At 55.1% G+C, this 20,080-nt stretch overlaps 1 protein-coding gene across 1 annotated transcript; it reads left to right on the top strand.

The window, feature by feature from the left end:
- The first annotated feature begins 9,507 nt into the window (after positions 1-9,507).
- SOX9 (SRY-box transcription factor 9) lies at positions 9,508-14,115 on the top strand. The gene is made up of 3 exons (XM_081161527.1): positions 9,508-10,308; positions 11,119-11,372; positions 11,923-14,115. The coding sequence occupies exons 1-3, from the start codon at positions 9,878-9,880 to the stop codon at positions 12,774-12,776; spliced, it is 1,539 nt and encodes a 512-aa protein (XP_081017653.1). The 5' UTR covers positions 9,508-9,877; the 3' UTR covers positions 12,777-14,115.
- Positions 14,116-20,080: the final 5,965 nt, after the last annotated feature.

The following is a 20,080-nucleotide window of genomic DNA, read 5'->3' as shown; positions in this document are numbered from 1 at the left end:
TCCTCTACTGCTTCCAAATATATCACAGTTTGGGATTAGGGACAGGGTGGCAATGGGTGATTTTTATTTTTTATTTTTTTTTATTGAATGCTTCTGGTTGAAGAAGATGCAGGATATTAGGTCCAAACTGTACTGCAAGAGTCCCCAACGTTCCCAGATATCACACATCCGTACCCACCTACACACACTTCCCTGCTCTCTTTCCCTTTAAATCCACCCCAGAAGGAGCTGGGGAGGAACTTGTGCTCCTGGGGCTCCTGGGACCTCAGTCCCTGGGGCCATCTGGGAGTGATTAGCCTGCAGATTTCAGGTAGCTCCAGCCACACGTGCAGCCCACATGACACCCCCTAATTCCATGCCCACAGCTCTCCTACTCCAAACAAACAGCAGCTCGGTTTGCAGAGAAAAGAAAATGCCTTCCTTAGAGGAGCTGCCGAGGAAAGCCGGGTCATAACCGGCTCCTCTGCACCCGCCCCCACCCCCCGTCCACCCACCCCCAACCACCATTCATTCAACAGTCGGCCACACCGAGGCTCATCCGTGGGAGGACTGCGCCTTGTGCTTAGGAAAGCAAGCAAGAAAACCAGGGAGAAAAAAATATTTATTATCGTTGTATATTTGGGTAGCGAGGTCCCGGGGTTTTTAGAGGTTCTGATATGTTAATAATGATTTCAGTTTGTGGTTTGTTTTCTCAAAACCTGTAAATCCAGGCCAGACATATAAAAAGATTGCAATCTGAAAGCTCTATATCCATCACTCCAAATAGTCTCCAAAGGCACAGCTCCAACGCCCTTTCTTACAGAAAAAGGTCAAAGGGTAGGAGATTTAGAAGAGGGTCCCAGAGCAAGGACAGAATTCTTTCTAAATGGCACAAGCAGCCATCTGTCTACAGGACACATTTGGAGGGGAGCCATAAGGACATCCCATCCAGCTGCCCAAGCATCCCACCAGGTGCCTGGTAGCTGTAATCTACCATTAGGTTTTCATTGCTTTGGCTAAATTCTGGTCATCCATTCCCTCCGTGAACATTTACTTAGCAGAGTCTGTGCGGCACATCAGCTAGGGGTAACACTGTGTTCCTGTCCTCAAGGAGATCGTAGTTTAGCGGTGAACATACATGCACAAGGCACAAATGACAGCACAGAGGGGCATGCACGAAACGTAGTAAGAACACAGAGAGGGAAGCGAATATCTATTCCTGGGGAGACCTCTAGTCTTCACAGAGGGGTTCGTGTTTCAGCTGGATCTCTTTCCCCCATTACAGCCGAGCTGCCTCATAGACTGAGAGTATTCTAAGCCTTAACAGCCATTTACTCTATAGTCTGAATGAGTCTCATCTTTTCAAGGAGAGCGTCTTTTTTCTTTTATCTGGGAAGCCACCCTTCCCTGAAAAGCTTTATAAGGAAGCGTCCCCTGTACCCAAGAAAGGAAAATCTGGAAGACAGGGAGTAAGTCGGTACATAAATACAGGAGGGCTGGGCTAGTTCCGTCCGTGAGTCATTGAGGACGTGGGAGAGACTTGGGGGGCCAGGGCTCTTCCTAGGAATGAGCAGACGTAGGCCAGTCGACAACTCCTTCCCCGCTAAGGAGGCACTGCCTGGGATTTTTCAGAATCAAAGAAGAGTCTCATGTTTTCTTCGAACCCATTGGGGTTTTTTCAGTTACAGTTTACATTCAGTATTATTCTGTGTTAGTTTCAGATGCACAGCAACGTGGTTAGAAAATCATGTGCTTCACAGAGTGGTTCCCCCGCTGCTTCAGGCACCCGCCTGGCCCCGCACGCAGTTATCACGATACCGTGGACCCGACCCCCTGCGCCGTAATCCACATCTGTGCGGCTATTCTGTAACTGCCGCCCTGTGCTGCTTAAACCCGGTCACCTTCCCACCCGCCGAACCCACCCTTACATCTCAAAGGCACCCTCCCTCCCACCCCCGGTTTGCTTGACTGAGAAATCAAAGTGCCCGGACAGAAGGGAAGCTGGGCCCAAGGATTGAAGAGCCCGGCGTTCAGCGCATCCGTCCTCGGCCTCACCTCTCCAGGTGAGTCTCGGCTGATGAGACTCACCCAGGAGTTGCTGCCGCAGGCCCCACGCCTAGCTGAGCTCAGGCCGGTGGGCCTGGCGGCGGATGCCCCGCCGATACCACCCCGCAGCCCTGCTCTCCTCAGACCTACGTTCCTGGAGGAGGGTCAGACTCCAAGAACCTCCCAAGTGCCAGGAAAACAAAAAGCAATTAGTGACTTTCGCTGCAGGCAGAATCTAAAGGGGAAAAAAAGGAGTCTTGGCGCCCCGCAGAACTCTGCCTCCCCGGGCCTCTTCCGGAACCACACTGTTCAGCCCACTCAGCGTTTGGCCAATGCCACTCTCTCCTCCCCCAGACTTCTTTGCTCCTGGAAAATCATCTGGAAACTGTCATCACCACTGTGCTGGTTGGCAGATGTCCCCCAAAGAGAGAGTGAAGCGTACCACACACTACAAGGCATTTCTGGGCTGGGACCAAGAAAGGGGGAGAGGTGGGTGGGAGATGATGGCTGGGGCACAGAGCAAAACAGCATCACCAGGGCTAGAAGAGAAGGGGCTCCAGGGCCAAGGGATGGGAGGGACCCTGACACTGAGCCAGGAGCTCTGGACCACTTCTCCCCAGGCTGCGCCTTCCCCTGGGGACTTTGATGGAGCCACAGGATGGGAAGCAGCCCTCTGTGACCCACACAGTCTTTCGGAGCAAGAAAAGGGGACTCCGTGGAAGAGGCAGAGAAAGAGGGTCTCAGAACAATGAGCCCGGAGGGCAGAGCGGAGCACTGGTGGCAGAGGCTGAATTCTGGCGGGAAGCAGACACAGACAGTAACAGCAGGGACCCAATCTTGTCCCCTTTGGGTGTCAGGCACGTAGTAAGCCTCCAGCGGCACTTGCTGAATGTTGGGCTAACGGGGAGAGAGACGGCAAGTGGAAGAATGGCAGGGAACGAGAGAGGCTAGAGAGGACAAGATGTCTGCACCGCAGCGTTGCACCCAGAACTCTAACCCGCCGCCTGGTGTCCCAGAGCCAAGCCTCAGATCCAGGGACCCGCGCCTGCTCCCCCAGTCCCTGCACGGCCTCCATCATCCGTGCCTCGCAAAGTCACAAGCACCTGGTTGGCTGTCCGTGAACCTCGTGCGTTTACTACAGTTTCGTTCAAGTGAAAGCTGGATGGGGGCTCCTTCAGGAGCTGCTGGAGCCAGGTCCCTGGAGGGCAGGGGGCAGGGGACCCTAGGGGCGTGGGTGATGCCTGAGCAGATTAGGCTGAGCCAAGACCACCCACCCTGCCTTCCTTTCCTACAGAGGTATCAACCCGCAGCCAGGTACCACCTTCACTCCTATTCCTGAGGAAAGCGTCTCCACCTGACAATGAGCGTTTCAGGGCAAGACACCTACATTTGGGGCCCTCTCGGACTCTCTCGTTTTTGAAGACGAATAAATGCCCTGATACAGGAATCTAGGGTGACTCTGCCCCTGGATTATCCCAGGAATTGCTTTCTGGTCTCTGTTTTACACGCGGATAGTCAGGCACATGAGACTAAAAAGACAGCGCTCTCCTGCCAACCAAAGCTGAGTTCTGTGAGCCTCCGGGCACCCCAAAGGGAGGCAGCTTCTGCCCTCAGCCCCTGCCTGGTCCAGGCCGCAGGCCTTCCCTCCTGCTTCAGCCAACCTAGGGCTCCGTCTGGCACAGGACAGTCTGCCCTTTCTCACATGACGGAAACACACTTTGTCCTAAAGACAGTGACAAGGAGACGGTGAGATTCCCTAGGTCTTAATGACTTAAGGGAGGGACACACACACACACACATACACCCCAAAAAACCCTGTTCCTCTCTCCTATACCAGACCAAATTTCACACTCATCCAGAAAAACCATAAAAATGACAGGCTGGGCCGGATGAAAGGGTATTTAAGAGCCCACTTCATCACTTTTTACATCAGTGAAAAGGGCCTTGGGAAAAAGATGCCATAGAGGGAAGGAAAGACAAGGGGGGAAAAAACTCAAAACAAAACCCTGCTTTCTCCAAATCCCTGAGCCGCCTCCTGGAGGCTGGGAGAGCACCAGAGACACCCTTTGCTTCCTCCCCAAACAAAACCGGGATGGAGTCTGACGGGTGCAGCCGGTGCCTCCCGCAGGCTCGCAGGCGGCCACGCGCGCAGGACTGAGCGTGGGACCAACCAGAGCGGGCGGGCCGGGCCGGGCCGGACCGGGCTGGGCCGGACCGGGCCGGACCCGGCCGGGTATTCGCTGCCCAACTGCGCGAGGCCCCGGGGCTGTTTCACCGGCTCTAGGGCGGCCTACCCCCTGCAGTGCTTGTGACCTTACAGCTCCGAAAGCCCAGCCCCCACCCTAAATGCGTCCCTCTCGCGGAAACTCCAGAGTTGGGGGCTGACCTCTTGACCTTGGCCCTCCTGGGGCCTCAGGCGCTGCAGCCCGAGCTCAGACCCGAGGAGCGCGGCCGGGCTGCGCCCCTGAACCCCGCGCCCCGCGCAGCCGCTCCAGGGGGAGCCCAGCTCGCAGCAGGTAGGGCGCCGGCTGGGCCCCAGCAAATCTGCAGGTCCCAGGAGCCAGGGCGATGCTCTGCCCCGGCCCGGCGCTGCCGAGACGGAAAGCACTGAGCGAAAACACGGGACACTTCGTCTTTCGCTCAGCTACCTTCGCGTCTGTGTATTAATAGCACTTCTCCCTTCCCCTGGTTTGATGGAGGCATTTTCCGCTATTAATAAAGATCCGAAATAATCGCGCGCCCAGTGGGACTTCTTAGGGGGAGCAGCGGGTTGGAGCCCCTTCGGGCTGAGCCGGGGCGTCGCTCGGAGCCCCGCCGTCCCCTGGGGGAACCTCGGAGACACGTCGCGAGCGTCTCAGCTCCTTCCTGCGGCCGCGCTCCCGGGTCCCAACACCCGAAACGGGAAGGTGCCGGAGGCGAGGCGGCGGCGCGGGTGCGAATCCGGCGTCTGCGGAGGAAGCTCGTGGGGCGCAGGGAGCCCGGCCCGCGGAGCCCCTCCAAAGGCGCCGCTGAGCGCTGCTGTGTGGGTCTGTAAGTCAGCAGGGCGAGGGCACCTTTCGCTGGGAAAGCCTGAAAGGTCGGTAAGCGGAAAGCTGAGGGGGTGGGGGAACTCGGCCTAGGAAATTTCCCGCAGGCCGTTCTAGGGGTGCGTCGAGGTACCCAGATGACTCGCGGCTCCCTTGCGCCTTGACTAAAGGTGGATATTTTTGGAAAAGTTCGGATTTTTTTTTTTTAAAGAGGAAGGGCACCAAAGGCGCCCACTCCCCTGGGAAGCACAGCCCCTTTGGGATGGAACTTCTCCCGGCACCGTCCTTTCCCCTCGCAGAGCAGCCAGGGCGGGGAGCCAGCCGCTCCGGCTCCGGCTTTGGCTCAGGTCCGAACCGCCCCCGCCGCCCCCTCCCCGGGGCGCCCCGATGGGTTAGAGCCACCGCCGCCCTGAGACCAGGCCGGGTCACGGGGAGCACGTGGACGGTTCACGCCCCCCTCCCCTCCTGTCCACCTAAACCGCCTTTCTCTCCGAAAACAGAGAAGGGAAGAAACCCAAAAAGCCCCTTGGCCTTCAGCGTTAGGGGCGCCGGGATTGCACAGTCAGAGGTGACACACGACAGATAATCTCCCTGAGTGGGGCGCCCGTTTCGGGAGAAATACACGCACAGGGCTCTCCAGTCACCTGCGTCTGTGGAGCGTGTTTCTGGGAGGTCTGAGGGCCTGTGATGACAGACACACACTGGGGCACCGCGTCCAGAGGTCACTTTTTCCGGCCGGTCACGGATACGTCTGGCGCCTCCACGAAGCCCTCTGCCGCTGCCGTCCAGCCCGAGGACTCTCCTAGCCTCGCCCCACCTGCCGCTGCTTCCAGAGGGGAGCGGTGCCCGCGCGGACGGGGCGGGCGGCAGGCTCCGCGCCCGGGCAAGTTCCGCTGACCCCGAGCGCCGGGAGCGCCGCGCGGACCTGAGGCCCCGCGGGGCTAGGGTCTCTCTCTGCAGGGAACGGAGACCCGGGGACTTGGCAGGAGAAGGGTGTCCCCAGGGCTGAGACCTTTGGGAGACTCCGCTGCTCACCCCACCCAAATTCTTCTAGGGACGCGCATCCCTGCTGAAAACGGATTTAGACACGGTCCCCGCTTTGGCTAAGGAAATCTGGGGAAGGGAGGTTGTGATCCTTAATTCCTCAGGTATGGGGAACCCCATCCACCACACCGCTCGCCCCCACCCCGGGATGGAGCCCCCATCCCCTTGCACTGCGTGTTAGCACCGCGTGTTTGCACCGCCCCGCAGAGGGGGAGAAACTCGCTCTGCGCCAACTCTGGGTTCCTGCCTCGGCGCCCGCGTAGACGCGGAGGGAGATTGGCGGCCCCGGCTGGAGAAATTGAGCCCGGCGCCGGCCCCGGCCCCGGACGCCGCAAGAAAGAGAAGGGGGGGACCCCAGGCCTCGGCTTCCCGAGGTTCCCCTGGGGATCCACTCGCACCTCCGCGTCTCCGCGCCCGGCGGCAGACCTCGCGGCGCTGGCTCAGGTGCCGGGACCCAGCGCGCGCTGTCGCCTCCGTGCGCAGGGCCGCCGGTTGCCTGTCCATTTTCTGACCAGCGCCCCTTCCCTCCCTCGGCCCCACCAGACTGTGGATCCCGACGCGTTTAGCACCTGGCAGAAGGCTCTGGCTAACACTGGGCCAGCGGCCTCAGTTTCCCCATCTATAACCGCAACTCTGGGGAAGGGTTCCTTTCTCCCTGGCTCTGTCTGACTCAGGTCCTCAGGTGGGAGACTGCGAGTGTCTTCCCGGGGCCAGGCGGCGAAGTCAGGGGCGACCGGGAAAAGTCATAGGGGAGCGAACCGAGTACCTGAAAGGGGGTGGGGGAGTTGGCACCCAGGCCCCAGCAGAGACACGGGACCGCCCACTGGCTAATCGATGGTGCCCACGCGTCAGACTCGGCCTGGTCCTGGCACGCCTAGCAGAGGGCAACGCTTGGCCCCTGGGAGATGGGTGGGGGTGGGGGTGGGGGTTCTTCCCGTGGCCTCGGTCTCCGCGTTCTGTGCAGAATAGAAATGTCAGGCACCTAGGATGCTCTTTTTATCTGCTGAGTCCTCTATAGACACGCACCTCCCAGGTCCCCTAACTGGGCTGCGCAGAGGTGGGTGCTCACGGAAGGAATATCTATGGTGTAGGGATTTCTGCAGAGGTAAATCCCAGCAGCAAAGCAGTTCTGACTGAGCGGAACGCACCGCCCTCTCCACCAGCGCGGGTCAAACGCCCGGCGGTTCGGAGGGTTAAGACAGTTTCTGGGCTTTTGGCGCCCCCTCCGGATGCAGCTGAAAACGGCAGTCCATTTTTTTAAGTCAACTGATTGTTTATCCTGTTTTCAAAAAGATACAAGGACACAAAATGCTTGCATCCAACCAACAGAAAACGGATCCAGTACCGTAACTTACTAGTTAAAATGCTATGTATTATTTACGTCCTATTACCTAATTGTATTACGATATATTTTTATATGTACGTATTTTTCTAAACCAATATTTTAGTGAAATATTCCAAAAATATCTTCAAGCCTCAGTCGTCTTCGCTGCCTGTTATGTCAGTAAACGTGGGAATCACAATAAAATACAACTAAATATAGGCGCCTTGGTTAAAACTTCTGCCCCCAGTTCTGGTCTCTGAGCCTCCTTCTGGGTCAGGTGTCTGCGAATCACACAGTTAGTTATCCTCACAAATGTCCCCTCCGGAAACAAATCAGTGCATACTACGCAGGACTGTCTCCCCCCGAAAAGCAAGGAATTTTTTCTAATATTTTCCCATCGTATAGGGAAGCCATGAACGCAAGACTATTGTATGGAGAGATCTCTTAACTGCCTGTGAAACAAACTCTAAGGTACCAACGACAACCACTGTGAGTTACATTCTATTAAAAAGTAAATACTATTTAACAGGGTTGCAACTTACTACTTTCTGGAGAGTTTCGTTTCCTATAAGGAATGTCGAGTTTTTCGGAAGAAAACGAGATTTAAAAAAAAAAAAAAAAAAAGCCTTCAAGGAAAACAGTCTTTGAAATCTTGTCCTAGTGTCCGCAATTTGCAAGTTAGAAATAAACAAGTCTTTGATAGGATGCGGGGCCAAGTCACAATAACAAAAATTTGAATCCAGGCGAATATTTGCGGGAGCCAGGAAGGGGGGAGCTGAAAATGGAGAGTTTTCCACAGTTTATATGCGATTCTGAAGACAAGGTACCCGCAGGCAACTAAGGTTTTTCTTCTGCCCCCAAAAAGATACCCAACCAGACTCTAAACATTCGTGTAAACATAAAGATTGCGCTCAAATCACACTCGAAACGCATCAGACACCTCCACCCCTGCCGCAGAAGTCCCAGCTGTCCGCGAGTCACAAAAGGACCGGACTGTAAAGTGAGGGCGACAGGCGCTGCGCCCCTCCAGGTGTTTGCAAAGGAGGGCGAAAGCAGGCGGACTCCGCCGAAGTGGCCCGTTTCGTCCGCGGCGGTGCCCATTTGTTTGGCCTTTTACAGACCGAGCGACCGACCGGCCGCAGCCTCCGGCCGGGACGGCCACCTTCGCGAAGCTCGGTCGGTCCCAGCCGGAGCCGCCTGCCCGCTCTTTCCAGGGCCAAACGTCCCTGCTCACGCTGGGACTCGGCCGGGAGGTGGAAGCAGACCGTCAAAGCGGCCGCCCTGTCACCGAGGCGCTTTGGCGGGGCAGGGGCTTGGGAGGGGGCCCGAGAAGGACTTGTCGGAGTTCAAGGTCGCGAGGGTGCGGGACGGCTGGGCGAGCGCAGAGCGCGGGGGGGCCTCGCCGCCGCGCCGGCCTCCGCGGGGCCCTAGCTTTGGTTTTCATTGATTCCCTGTGCAAAAGCGCAGCAGAGCCCCGACCAGCCGCGCCAGCCCCCGCGAACCGGAGCGTGTTAATCTATTTATATGGATTATTACAGAGGAACGGCGGGCGCTGAGTCACCAAAACATTTGTTTCCAGAGACCATTTCTGAGTACGTTCGGCAGACGCAGGCTCCCGGCGCTTACACTGGGCTGCGCGTTAGGGAGAGACTCGCCTCGCGAATACTGAGAACTCCAGCGAAGTCCCCGGTACCGCGGAGAAAGCGGTGGAAAGAAAGGCTTGGGGGTGGGGGTAGGTCCTGGCCGGACACCCGCGCGCGCACACACGCACACACACCCGCACACGCACGAAGATTCGCGCGGAGACGGCACCAAAATTCTGACATTAGGAGAGTACGGCAAACTTACACACTTGGACGTCCCGGGTCCCCCGCCTTCCCGCAGCACCCCCCGCCCAGCCGCCGGGCCAGCGCAGCGCGCCCCGCCCCGCCGCTCCCCGCCCCTCTCTCCACCCAGCCCAGTGCCGCGGCCCTCCCCCCTCCCGCAAACCCGGGCCCAATCAGCCGCCTGCCAGCCCCGTGATTGGCTGGCCGGCTCTAAGGTGAGGGGGAGTATTTATTAAAGAGCAGCCGGGCTGGGAGTCGGAGAGCGGAGAGCGGAGCTTGAAATTAACTGGGAACTTCAGTGGCGCCGCGACCTGCCAGGTTCACCCCAGGAACTTTTCTGTGCAGGGGGAGAGGAGAAGGGGCGCAGACGCCCCCGCTTTAGCTCTTTCTTCCCCCACTCCTCCTCCTCGCCAATTCGGCTTCCCCCACTTGAGGCGGGCAGTTGCGGGCCGGCCACCCCGCGCCTTCCTAAGCGCTCGCCGCCGCCGCCGCCGGGTGACGCGCCAGGCTCCCCGGGAGCCGCTCGCTCCGCGTCCGGGCAGCCGAGGGGAGAGGAGCCCGCGCCGCGAGTCCCCGAGCCGCCGCGGCTTCTCGCCTTTCCCGGCCACCCGCCCCCTCCCCCGGGCCCGCGTATGAATCTCCTGGACCCCTTCATGAAGATGACCGAAGAGCAGGAGAAGGGCCTGTCCGGCGCCCCCAGCCCCACCATGTCCGAGGACTCGGCGGGCTCGCCCTGCCCTTCGGGCTCCGGCTCCGATACCGAAAACACGCGGCCCCAGGAGAACACCTTCCCCAAGGGCGAGCCGGACCTGAAGAAGGAGACCGAAGAGGACAAGTTCCCCGTGTGCATCCGGGAGGCCGTCAGCCAGGTGCTCAAGGGCTACGACTGGACGCTGGTGCCCATGCCCGTGCGCGTCAACGGCTCCAGCAAGAACAAGCCGCACGTCAAGCGGCCCATGAACGCCTTCATGGTGTGGGCGCAGGCGGCGCGCAGGAAGCTCGCGGACCAGTACCCGCACCTGCACAACGCCGAGCTCAGCAAGACGCTGGGCAAGCTCTGGAGGTAGGGCCGCGGCCGGGGGCTCCGCGGCGCGGGGGCGGCGGGGGCGCGGGCCCGGACCGCTCTCCGCGCCCCGCCTCCCACCAGGGGGGTGTCTCGGTCCGCGAGCCGGCGGGGTGGGGCCGGAGGGGGGGGATGCGGTGTAACTTGGCTCAGAGTTTGACCAAGTTCTTGGATTGCTCCGGGAGAGGGGGCGGGTGCGCGGAGGGGGAGGGAGAGAGCCAGAGAGGGAGGGAGACCCGCAGGACGCCCGTGGGAGGGGGCCGCCAGCCCGATCTCCGCGGCCGTGAAGGCCAATCCCAAGTGGGTGCTGGAGTGGCAAGTGAGGTTTGCTTCCCTCCCCCCCCCAAACCGCGCTCGCGGAGTTGGGGGGAGGGAGGGAGGGAGGCTGCTGGAAATAGGTGGGCGCAGCCTGCGCTGGGGGGTGGCCGGAGGGGCTCCTTGCAGATGGAGTGGGATCCTTGGAAAGTTTTTAAAGGGAGTTGGGGGTGGGCGGAGGGATAACTCCAGTAGCAAAGACCTTCAGAGCGCAGGCTGCACGGAGCTATTTTCATCTGCGGGGTTCCCAAAATATAGAGGGGAAGGGGGAGGGCGGGGCGCCGAGACGCTGCTCGGGTCCGACTGAAAAAAACGCGAGCGTTCTTCTACTTCTTATACTTTTTTTTTTTTTTAAGAAAAGTTACCAGCGGCGGGGCAGTGGCTAGAAGCAAGGAGGGGGCCGCGTGCGGGGCGGCGGCGAGGTCGCGGTCACCTCCCGCTCCCGACGGCCGGCGGATCCCACAGACCCCCCCCTTTTTCTCCCCCCCCCCCCAGACTGCTGAACGAGAGCGAGAAGCGGCCCTTCGTGGAGGAGGCGGAGCGGCTGCGCGTGCAGCACAAGAAGGACCACCCGGACTACAAGTACCAGCCGCGGCGCAGGAAGTCGGTGAAGAACGGGCAGGCGGAGGCCGAGGAGGCGGCCGAGCAGACGCACATCTCGCCCAACGCCATCTTCAAGGCGCTGCAGGCCGACTCCCCGCACTCCTCCTCGGGCATGAGCGAGGTGCACTCCCCCGGCGAGCACTCGGGTGAGTCCCCGCCCGCCCCGCGCCAGGTCCCCGCCCCGGGTCCCCACCTCGCGGGCTCTGCCTGCGGCTCCGAGCTGCCCGGGAGCGAAACGCCGCCCCCGCCGCCCAGTTCTCCCCCCTCCCTGCCGGGGGCCCCGCGACGCCCCTAAACACACACACACACACACACACTCTCTCTCGGCCCCTGCGTCCTGGCAGACTGGTTTCATGGCGAGGCGGGATGCCTCTACAGCTGCACAGGACGGCGCCCCTCTTTAGTCCGCTCCCACCCCAAAAGCACCCAGGGGACTCCTCTGCAAGTGCAGTTAGGCCGAGGGTCCCGGGAGCCCCCCGATAGGAGACCCGCTGCCCTGTGCGTGCTGGCGGGTTAATCCTTCAGGACCTCAGACCCGCGCAGCGCGCCCTTGTGGGGGGGGGGGGTGCCAGGGAGGAGGGGGCGGGGGAGGGGACCCTTTGTCAGGGAGGGAGGGTCCCAGGACCGCTCCTAAGACTCTTGGCCTTTGCCCCACCCTTGTTGATTTTCCTGCGTTTCTTTTTTTATCGCTTGCAGGGCAGTCCCAGGGCCCCCCGACGCCGCCCACCACCCCCAAAACCGACGTGCAGCCGGGCAAGGCCGACCTGAAGCGAGAGGGGCGCCCCCTGCCAGAGGGGGGCAGACAGCCCCCCATCGACTTCCGCGACGTGGACATCGGCGAGCTGAGCAGCGACGTCATCTCCAACATCGAGACCTTCGACGTCAACGAATTTGACCAGTACCTGCCCCCCAACGGCCACCCCGGGGTGCCGGCCACGCACGGCCAGGTCACCTACACGGGCAGCTACGGCATCAGCAGCACCGCGGCGACCCCGGCGGGCGCGGGCCACGTGTGGATGTCCAAGCAGCAGGCGCCGCCTCCCCCGCAGCAGGCCCCGCAGGCGGCCCCGCAGGCCCCGCAGGCGGCCCCGCCGCCGCAGCCGCCGCAGGCGCCCCCGCAGCAGCCGCCGCCGCCCGCGCCCCCGCAGCAGCCGCCGCACGCGCTGACGGCGCTGAGCGGGGAGCCGGGCCAGGCGCAGCGAACGCACATCAAGACGGAGCAGCTGAGCCCCAGCCACTACAGCGAGCAGCAGCCGGCGCCCGCGCAGCAGATCGCCTACAGCCCCTTCAGCCTCCCGCACTACAGCCCCTCCTACCCGCCCATCACGCGCTCGCAGTACGACTACGCCGACCACCAGAACTCGGGCTCCTACTACAGCCACGCGGCCGGCCAGGGCTCGGGCCTCTACTCCACCTTCACCTACATGAACCCGGCGCAGCGGCCCATGTACACGCCCATCGCCGACACCTCCGGGGTCCCCTCCATCCCGCAGACGCACAGCCCGCAGCACTGGGAACAGCCCGTCTACACACAGCTCACCCGACCCTGAGGAGCCCGGCGCGGGGGCGCGGCGATCGATCGTGAAAATAACCGAAGGAAGAAAGAAAGAAAGGAAAAAACCAACCAGAATTCCCATTGGACTTTTTTTTTTTTTTTTTTTCTTTCGTGATCCCCATAACGACGTTTAAGCTAAAGGCAACTCGTACCCAGATTCCAAGGCAGAGACATGAGCCACCCAGACGCGCCACCACCTTGCTGCGCGCGGCGGGCCCGACGGGCCGGCGGAGTGTCCCCGAGAGACTGGACTTGGAAACCTCCAGAGCGAGCCCAGAGCGTGAGGAGAATCGTGGGACCCGTTCGCTCAACCTCTCCGCCTGTTTGGACTTTTTGTAATTATTTTTTAGCAGTAATTAAAGAAAAAAAGTCCTCTGTGAGGAATATTCTCTATTTTAAATATTTTTAGTATGTACTGTGTATGATTCATTACCATTTTGAGGGGATTTATACATATTTTTAGATAAAAAATTAAATGCTCTTATTTTTTTTCCAACAGCTAAACTACTTAGTTGAACAGCGTGCCCTAGCTTTTCTTGCAACCAGAGTATTTTTGTACAGATTCGCTTTCTCTTACAAAAGGAAAAAAAAAAAAAAAGTGTGTTGTTGTATTAACAAGAAGAAAAAAAAACAACCCACAGATTTGTGTTATGTGATGAGTTTTGGGGAGTTAGCTTTGCTTAATGCCTCAGGCTTTCTGATTCAAGGAGCTGCCTTAGAAAAATAAAGGCCTTATTTTGCAAGTATGGACCTACACACGTTAGCCTAGAGAAGCATATGGTAAGCTTTATCACATATATATTTTTTAAACAAGAGCAAAACACCTTGAGCCTTAAAAACCATGCTGCTGAAAAATACTTGCGCTCTCTCTTAGTGCATTTATTTCCCCCTGCCTTTGCTCGTTCATTGAAATCTTAAGCAAGAAGCGAAAGGCGAGGAGAGGAAATGTGATTTGGGGATGGTTCAGCAGCCAGTCAGTGCCCCCCCCCAGCACACTGCCCCCTGGTTGCCTGGCCGGCCCCATGTGGAACACAGATGCTCCAGTCCTCCCACAGTCACCTGTGCCTCTCTGAACACCAGCAGTTTAACCTTCAAGACATTCCACGTGCTCAAATTATTTATTTTGTAAGGAGAGGTTTTAATTAAAAAAAAAAAAAAAGAATTTCCTTTTTTTTTTATTTTGAAAACTTAACCTTCTTTAAAATAGGTTGTTGGAGCCTTCCTCAAAGGGTATGGTCATCTGTTGTTAAATTATGTTCTTAACTGTAACCAGTTTTTTTTTATTTATCTCTTTAATCTTTTTTTTTTTATTATTAAAAGCAAGTTTCTTTGGATGCCTTGTCCTAGATTTGTATAAATGCCTTTTCGTCCGTCCTTCTATTTTTTTTCTTCATTGTTTTTGTTGAAAACAAACTGGAAACTTGTTTCTCTTTTTTGTACAAATGAGAGGTTTCAAATGTAGTGTATCACTGAGTCCTGCAGTGTTTTCTGCCACAGACCCTCGGGCTGCCCACGCCGTGTGCGCGTCGTGACACAGGACGGTGCGAGCCTGTGTCCTGGATTTCCCCCTGCATGTTCTCTTGGAGTGAGGGAGGAAAGGGGGAGGGGCGGGCCCGCCGACAGACCTTAATTCTTAATTACTTCTGTGGCTGGAGAGTTTGAGGATTGCTTTTTAAAAAAGACAGCAAACTTTACTTTTTTATTTAAAAAAAAAAGATATATTAACAGTTTTAGAAGTCAGTAGAATAAAATCGTAAAGCACTCTTATAATATGGCATCTTTCAATTTCTGTATAAAAGCAGATCTTTAAAAAAAAAATATTTCTGTAACTTAAAAAACCTGGCATTTAAATCATATTTTGTCTTTAGGTAAGGTTTGGTTTGTGTTTGTGTTTTGTTTGTTTTCCTGTCCCTGCCCCCCACCCCCATACTTTTGTTCTCTCTGTGAAACTTACCTTTCCTTCTTTTTCTTTCTTTTTTTTTTTGTGTATATTATTGTTTACAATAAATATACATTGCATTAAAGAGAACACTGCCCTATGGACTTATTCAGCCCTTTCTCTCGTCGGAAGAATCGGGGCACAGAGGAGATGGTCCCCTGCTGACCTGATCACTGCGAGGTTTTTGGTTTCTATGTGCACTTTGGGCGACCCGAAAACCGGCCCTGGGAAGACTGTGTCCTCAAACATCTATACAGAAAAATCGTGTCAAGTGCCACCCCACTCGGGCACAAAGAGAATTACATGTCAGTAGTTGGCCGCCGGGGAAAATGTTTGTTGTGGTTCAGGGCAGAAGCTGTTCCCTTTGGAAGTCAGGAGGGAATATTAAACCTGAAGCCAGGAGCTTGTCAGAAGACAGATGCCAGAGGGGGTGACTTGCTCATCTGAATTCAGTAGAGTCAGCTTTCTGTTATTACGAACACATCCCCTGAAACGGGGTGTCCGCTTAAAAGGCAAAGGAAGCCGAAGTAGAACAGAGTGTCAGAAGGGGACCACGGGGAAGTCTGTCCCATGGACCCACTAAATAATCCCGAGTTTATCTGCGGGGGCCACGGAAGGAGGTGATTTTTCTGTTCCCTCCAGTTTAACTCCTTCTGAGAAGATGCAAAGCCATCTCAGAAGTAATAAGACCTAATCCTGTTTTCCTTGGCCCCGGTTAGATGGGAGTTTCCAGGATCAGAGAAACGCTCAGGTCATTTTTCATTAAACAGATGAAATCACTCCTTCCCTCCCACCCCCACACCGAGACACCCCACCCCCACCCCAGCTGATCGGGGCAGTGTCCCCAGGAGGCTGGCCTCCTCTGCAGCCTCAGGCGGGCGACTGCAGGGCCCGGCTCCCAGGCCCTCACCCGCCCGCTCGGCTCGCCTGTGTGCGCGGCCGCCTCACGTTGTCTGTTTCTGCTCATTGGATTCCTGGCCCGCGGCCCACGCCAGGATCATGGCAACCAGGAAAATGGTAGTTATCAAATCGAGGCAACGTGAGTGCTCGGCCTCCTTGGCAAATTCCTTTGACAAACATTGATTGAGGGCCTGGGATCTGCTGGGTGCTGCACTAACCCGCCCCTGTCTCCCACCCCCCACCCCCCACCTCCGGCATCAGATTTGTTGCTTGTTGGTTCTGTGACTTCCCATTTGCTTAGGCCCGGAGCCCATCCTCTATTTTTACAAAATCTCTATTTTTTTTCCCCTTGCCAATATGCACACAGTCCTTTGTCACAGTCTTTTAAATTCTTTTTTTTTTTTAATATGTTTTTATTGATTTGAGAGAGAGAGGAAGGGAGACAGAGAGAAACAGCGATGTGAGAAACTTCGATCAGTTGTCTCCTTTACACACCCCGACCAGGGATCGAATCTGCAACCTGGGTTATGTGCCCTGAGCAGGAATCGACCCAGCGACGTTTTGGTGCGCGGGACGAAGCCCAACCAACTGAGCCACACTGGCCAGGGCCTCTGTTAAATTCTTATTTGCCCAAATCCCTTTGTCTATTAAAATCAACACATATCATCCCATCATGCTCGGCCCTTTCCCTACCAAATCTGTTTGCAAGATTATTTTCTCCACTCCTAGAAACCTGCTCTCTTCCTCAGCACGTGACCTTGGGCTGACCTCCTGAGAGCCAGAATATGCTGTTGAGACATAAACTTGCTAGGTGATCTAGAGCAGGCTGCGTATTTTCCTGTGCCTTGGTTTCCCCTTTTGTTAAGCATGTTTATAATCCCTCCCTCGTGTAACAGGGTTGTTGTTAGAGCAGTTTTGGGGGAGGAGTAGTCTGAGAATTGACTTGCTCTGAATCTCCTGGTCTGTACAGGATTCCTACTGCTTTGGAAGGAAAGGAAAATGTTTGGGGTTTTCAGAGGCTCCCCAAATGGTTTTGATACATGGGAAAATACAAGAGGCACCCCAGTGCAGAGAGCGAGTGCCTCCGAATCCCGTCGCTACCACCCGCCAGATCTGGTCAAAGCCCAGCATCACCAGATTATAAAATATTTTAGAGGAATTTTCAGTCTAAATCCAGAAATGCAGGGCTTATCACCCGGACAACAAGACATTTATTGGAAACCCAGCAAAGAGTCCTCCAGATCAGAAAAAGCTTGTATTTAGATCCAGGGTTAGTTGTTTATTTGCACTTGAAATAAGACTTTTTTTAAAACTATTTTAACAAAAAGGGAATTTTTAACAAAAGGGAATTTGAAAAATCACCGAGAAGCAGTCTTTTGGGGCTGTAATTAACACGGCGCTTATGGATTCGTGTGAGAAGTATGTTTGACTTTCCCAACTCAACTCCATCCCGCCCCCTCCCTCCCCTTCATTTCCAAAATGAACATTTTTGAGGCACCACTGTGACCCTTTTTAAATTAATTGGTGACTATTGCTATAGTCAGAGATGCACTTACTATGATGCTAAAGATGCTTAAGCTTCAGGACTTGTCACTTGCATAGGCTCCAATTATGGCCTTGTATTTAATCTCATGTTTTTACAAATATATATTTATTTTTTCTCGAAGGCCCCCCCCTCCAAACAAAAACTATAAGCTTCAGGCCCCACAAAACCTGAGTCTGCCCATGACTGTGGCTGTTGGACAGCAAACCATGACATTGGCAGCTGCCAGCAAGATGCCTTTCCTTCCGTTCTCAACAGTCCTGACACTTAGTAGGTGCTTAATAAATACCAACCTTTCATCGTCTCCGGGGACCTGATGGCGAGGCTGCCAATGCGTTACATCCTGTCCTAACTCATTTTTCTTACCCCTCTGAGACTCAAATGCTTTTTGTTTCTCAAAAGATATTATCTCATGGGCATAACAGAGGTTCATGAAGCCAAGCCCGTAAGAAACGTTAGTTATTTCTTCTACCTCGCTTTTTCACTTCCTCTCCCTACTCATTTCTCTTTTCCTTTCCCAGGCCATCTCCGCCCTACATTTCCTAGGGTCTCCCATTAACTCTGGAAGCCAAAAAAAGTTCGCTGGGCCCTAACGGCACCGTTCCTTTTCCACCATTCACAGACGAGAACCCTTGTACCCTGGACATCTGAAGAATTGTTTGTAGACCAAATACAGCACGGGCCGGGCAACGTGGGATTTGCATTCATTCAAAACAACCAGGCAGAATTCGGGTCATATGTATGTCACCTTAAAGCTGCTGCTGGGCGCATCCCTTGGAATGTCAAGGTTTTATATTGAACTTAGTCCAGGTGCCAGGATTTCTTGGTGCCATATTCCGCTTGCGAAAGATGTCTACTGTCCATTCCCCCCACAAACATTTGGAGAGCATCTCCTGTGGGTCAAGACTCGGCAGTGAACAGGACAGACGTAGCCCCCCTGCCCTCACGGGCTTACAGGTTAGAGGGGCAGGAAAACCGCAGAGCCCCCCCGCCCTTTCCTTGTTCATGTGCCAAGGACACGAGCAGCAGAATCATGCCACCGACTAGGGTCCGTTGAGAGGCCGCTGCAGCCATCCAGGCGGAGGTGACGGTGGCTGGCGGAGGATGGCAGAGGGACAAGGTAGTTGATGGATTTGGGAATGATCTGGGTGAGAACTTTCTGACTTTTTCTCTCTCCTAATGTCCATCCATTTTCCAGTGACAGTTGACATAGAAGTAACCCAGTCTCTTACACCTTAGTTACTCCCCCCTGCCCACCTCAATAACCCTCTGTGTCTGTACACCTCAGTGAAGCACAAATTCATGCATCTCACAATCCCCTTTTTGCCAGAGACCTCAAGAGAAGGCTCCAGTCCCTGCTACCCAAGAGAGTCTCTTGGCCTCCAAGGATTTGGTGAATGCGCCCCAGAGATTGATGGGATCAGAAATTTGGGAGGAATGATGGAAGGTTTTTAAGTTTGGTTGTATTCTCATTGTAAAAATCTTTAAAACAACATCTCAGCCATTGAATGCTCCTCAATCGCTTCTAGAATGCTTACATTGATGGAGAGCTCACTTCTGGAAATCTTACCTCTGTCATTTCCATCCAATGGGGCGACCGAGCTCTACATCAATATGATGTGAGTCTTGCCTTTCTTCCAAATAATAGCCCTTTAACTATTTGTACACTTTTCAAGTTTTCTGTTAGTTTTTTCCCCAGTGCTAAACATTTCCAATACATATTCTATCTGATATGGTTCCCAAGCTCTTTCATAACTTGCCATTCCTTTTTTTTTTTTTTTATGCACTTCACTTATCAACAGTCCTCACAAATTAGCATGTGTAGAAAGAATTACACTCACAACTCCAATTTTGGTTTGACTAATATGGAATACAAGTAGATTCATCTTGCGTGTAATCAGAAATTGTGCTTCTATAAATTAAAATTAAAATTGTATTCATTGTTGTAGGGCCCACATCACCCAGTTATGTTACGGTGAGAAACCTCTCACCTAGCAGGTCATTGCGCAGTGGATTTTTTTTAACTTAACTACCGAGTTTTACATTTGCCTCCGTCTTGACTGGAGCGCGACACATGCAGGCTCCTTGGAAGGAAAGAGAGGACAAGGGGTTTGCGTCATCGAGCCCTCACTTTGCCAGGCTCTGTGACAGGTGCTTTATATACGGATCTCATTTAATCCACTTAATAACCCTTAGAGACAGGCATTATTATTACAGTTTTATTAAGAAGGAAACTGATGCCCAGAGAGATTAAGCAATTATCCTGAGGTCGCGTAAACGAGCACACGGCATAGCCAACCACCACCACCGCCCCACTACCCACCGCCCCCCACACCCCAACCAACCGAGTCCTCAGTTTTCCAAAGAGAATATGAAATAGAGCTCGTAACAGGACAACGAGACTAAAATCTTATATTACGGGGAAAACTTTTAAAGCAAGATCCGACCATAGGACTCCCCCCTCCACCCCATTCTAAAGCTTTCGATAGCATCCTATTCACTTGCAATAAAATCCAAATTCTTCGCCCTAGGAGACCATGGCCTACTCCTGGGGGGTTGCCAACCACGGCCCACAGGCCATTTCTGGCCCACCAGCATTGTTGCGAATAAATTTTTAATGGAACTCAGCCATGCCCGTTAGCTTCCTTGTCGGGCACGCTGCCTTCCCGCTATGATGGCAGAGCTGCGTGCGGGGGCCAGAGACCGCGGTCCGCAGGGCCTGGAATACTGACCAGCTGGCCTTTGCAGAGAGGTTTGCTGACGCTTTCCCTGCACGACCTAGCCCTTGCCTATTTCTCTCTTGCCATCACCCGCCTTCTTCCCTCTGCCCCCCCCCCCCCCGGCATCTTTCTCATCTCAAATATGCCAACATCTTTGCCATTTAAGGACCTTTGCACTTGCTACTTACTTGACCTAT

Source organism: Miniopterus schreibersii (assembly GCF_964146895.1).
Source record: "Miniopterus schreibersii genome assembly, chromosome: 16".
NCBI lineage: Eukaryota > Metazoa > Chordata > Mammalia > Chiroptera > Miniopteridae > Miniopterus > Miniopterus schreibersii.
Note: the sequence above shows the minus strand (reverse complement) of the source record. Positions and strands in the feature narration are given on the sequence as shown.

What these genes read in the sequence shown, in the direction of transcription:
- SOX9 (XM_081161527.1), top strand. Translation starts at nt 9,878, where the DNA reads ATGAATCTCCTGGACCCCTTCATGAAGATGACCGAAGAGCAGGAGAAG. An exon ending in ACGCTGGGCAAGCTCTGGAG is followed by an intron (nt 10,309 to 11,118) that starts GTAGGGCCGCGG and finishes CCCCCCCCCCAG; the next exon opens with ACTGCTGAACGAGAGCGAGA. An exon ending in CTCCCCCGGCGAGCACTCGG is followed by an intron (nt 11,373 to 11,922) that starts GTGAGTCCCCGC and finishes TATCGCTTGCAG; the next exon opens with GGCAGTCCCAGGGCCCCCCG.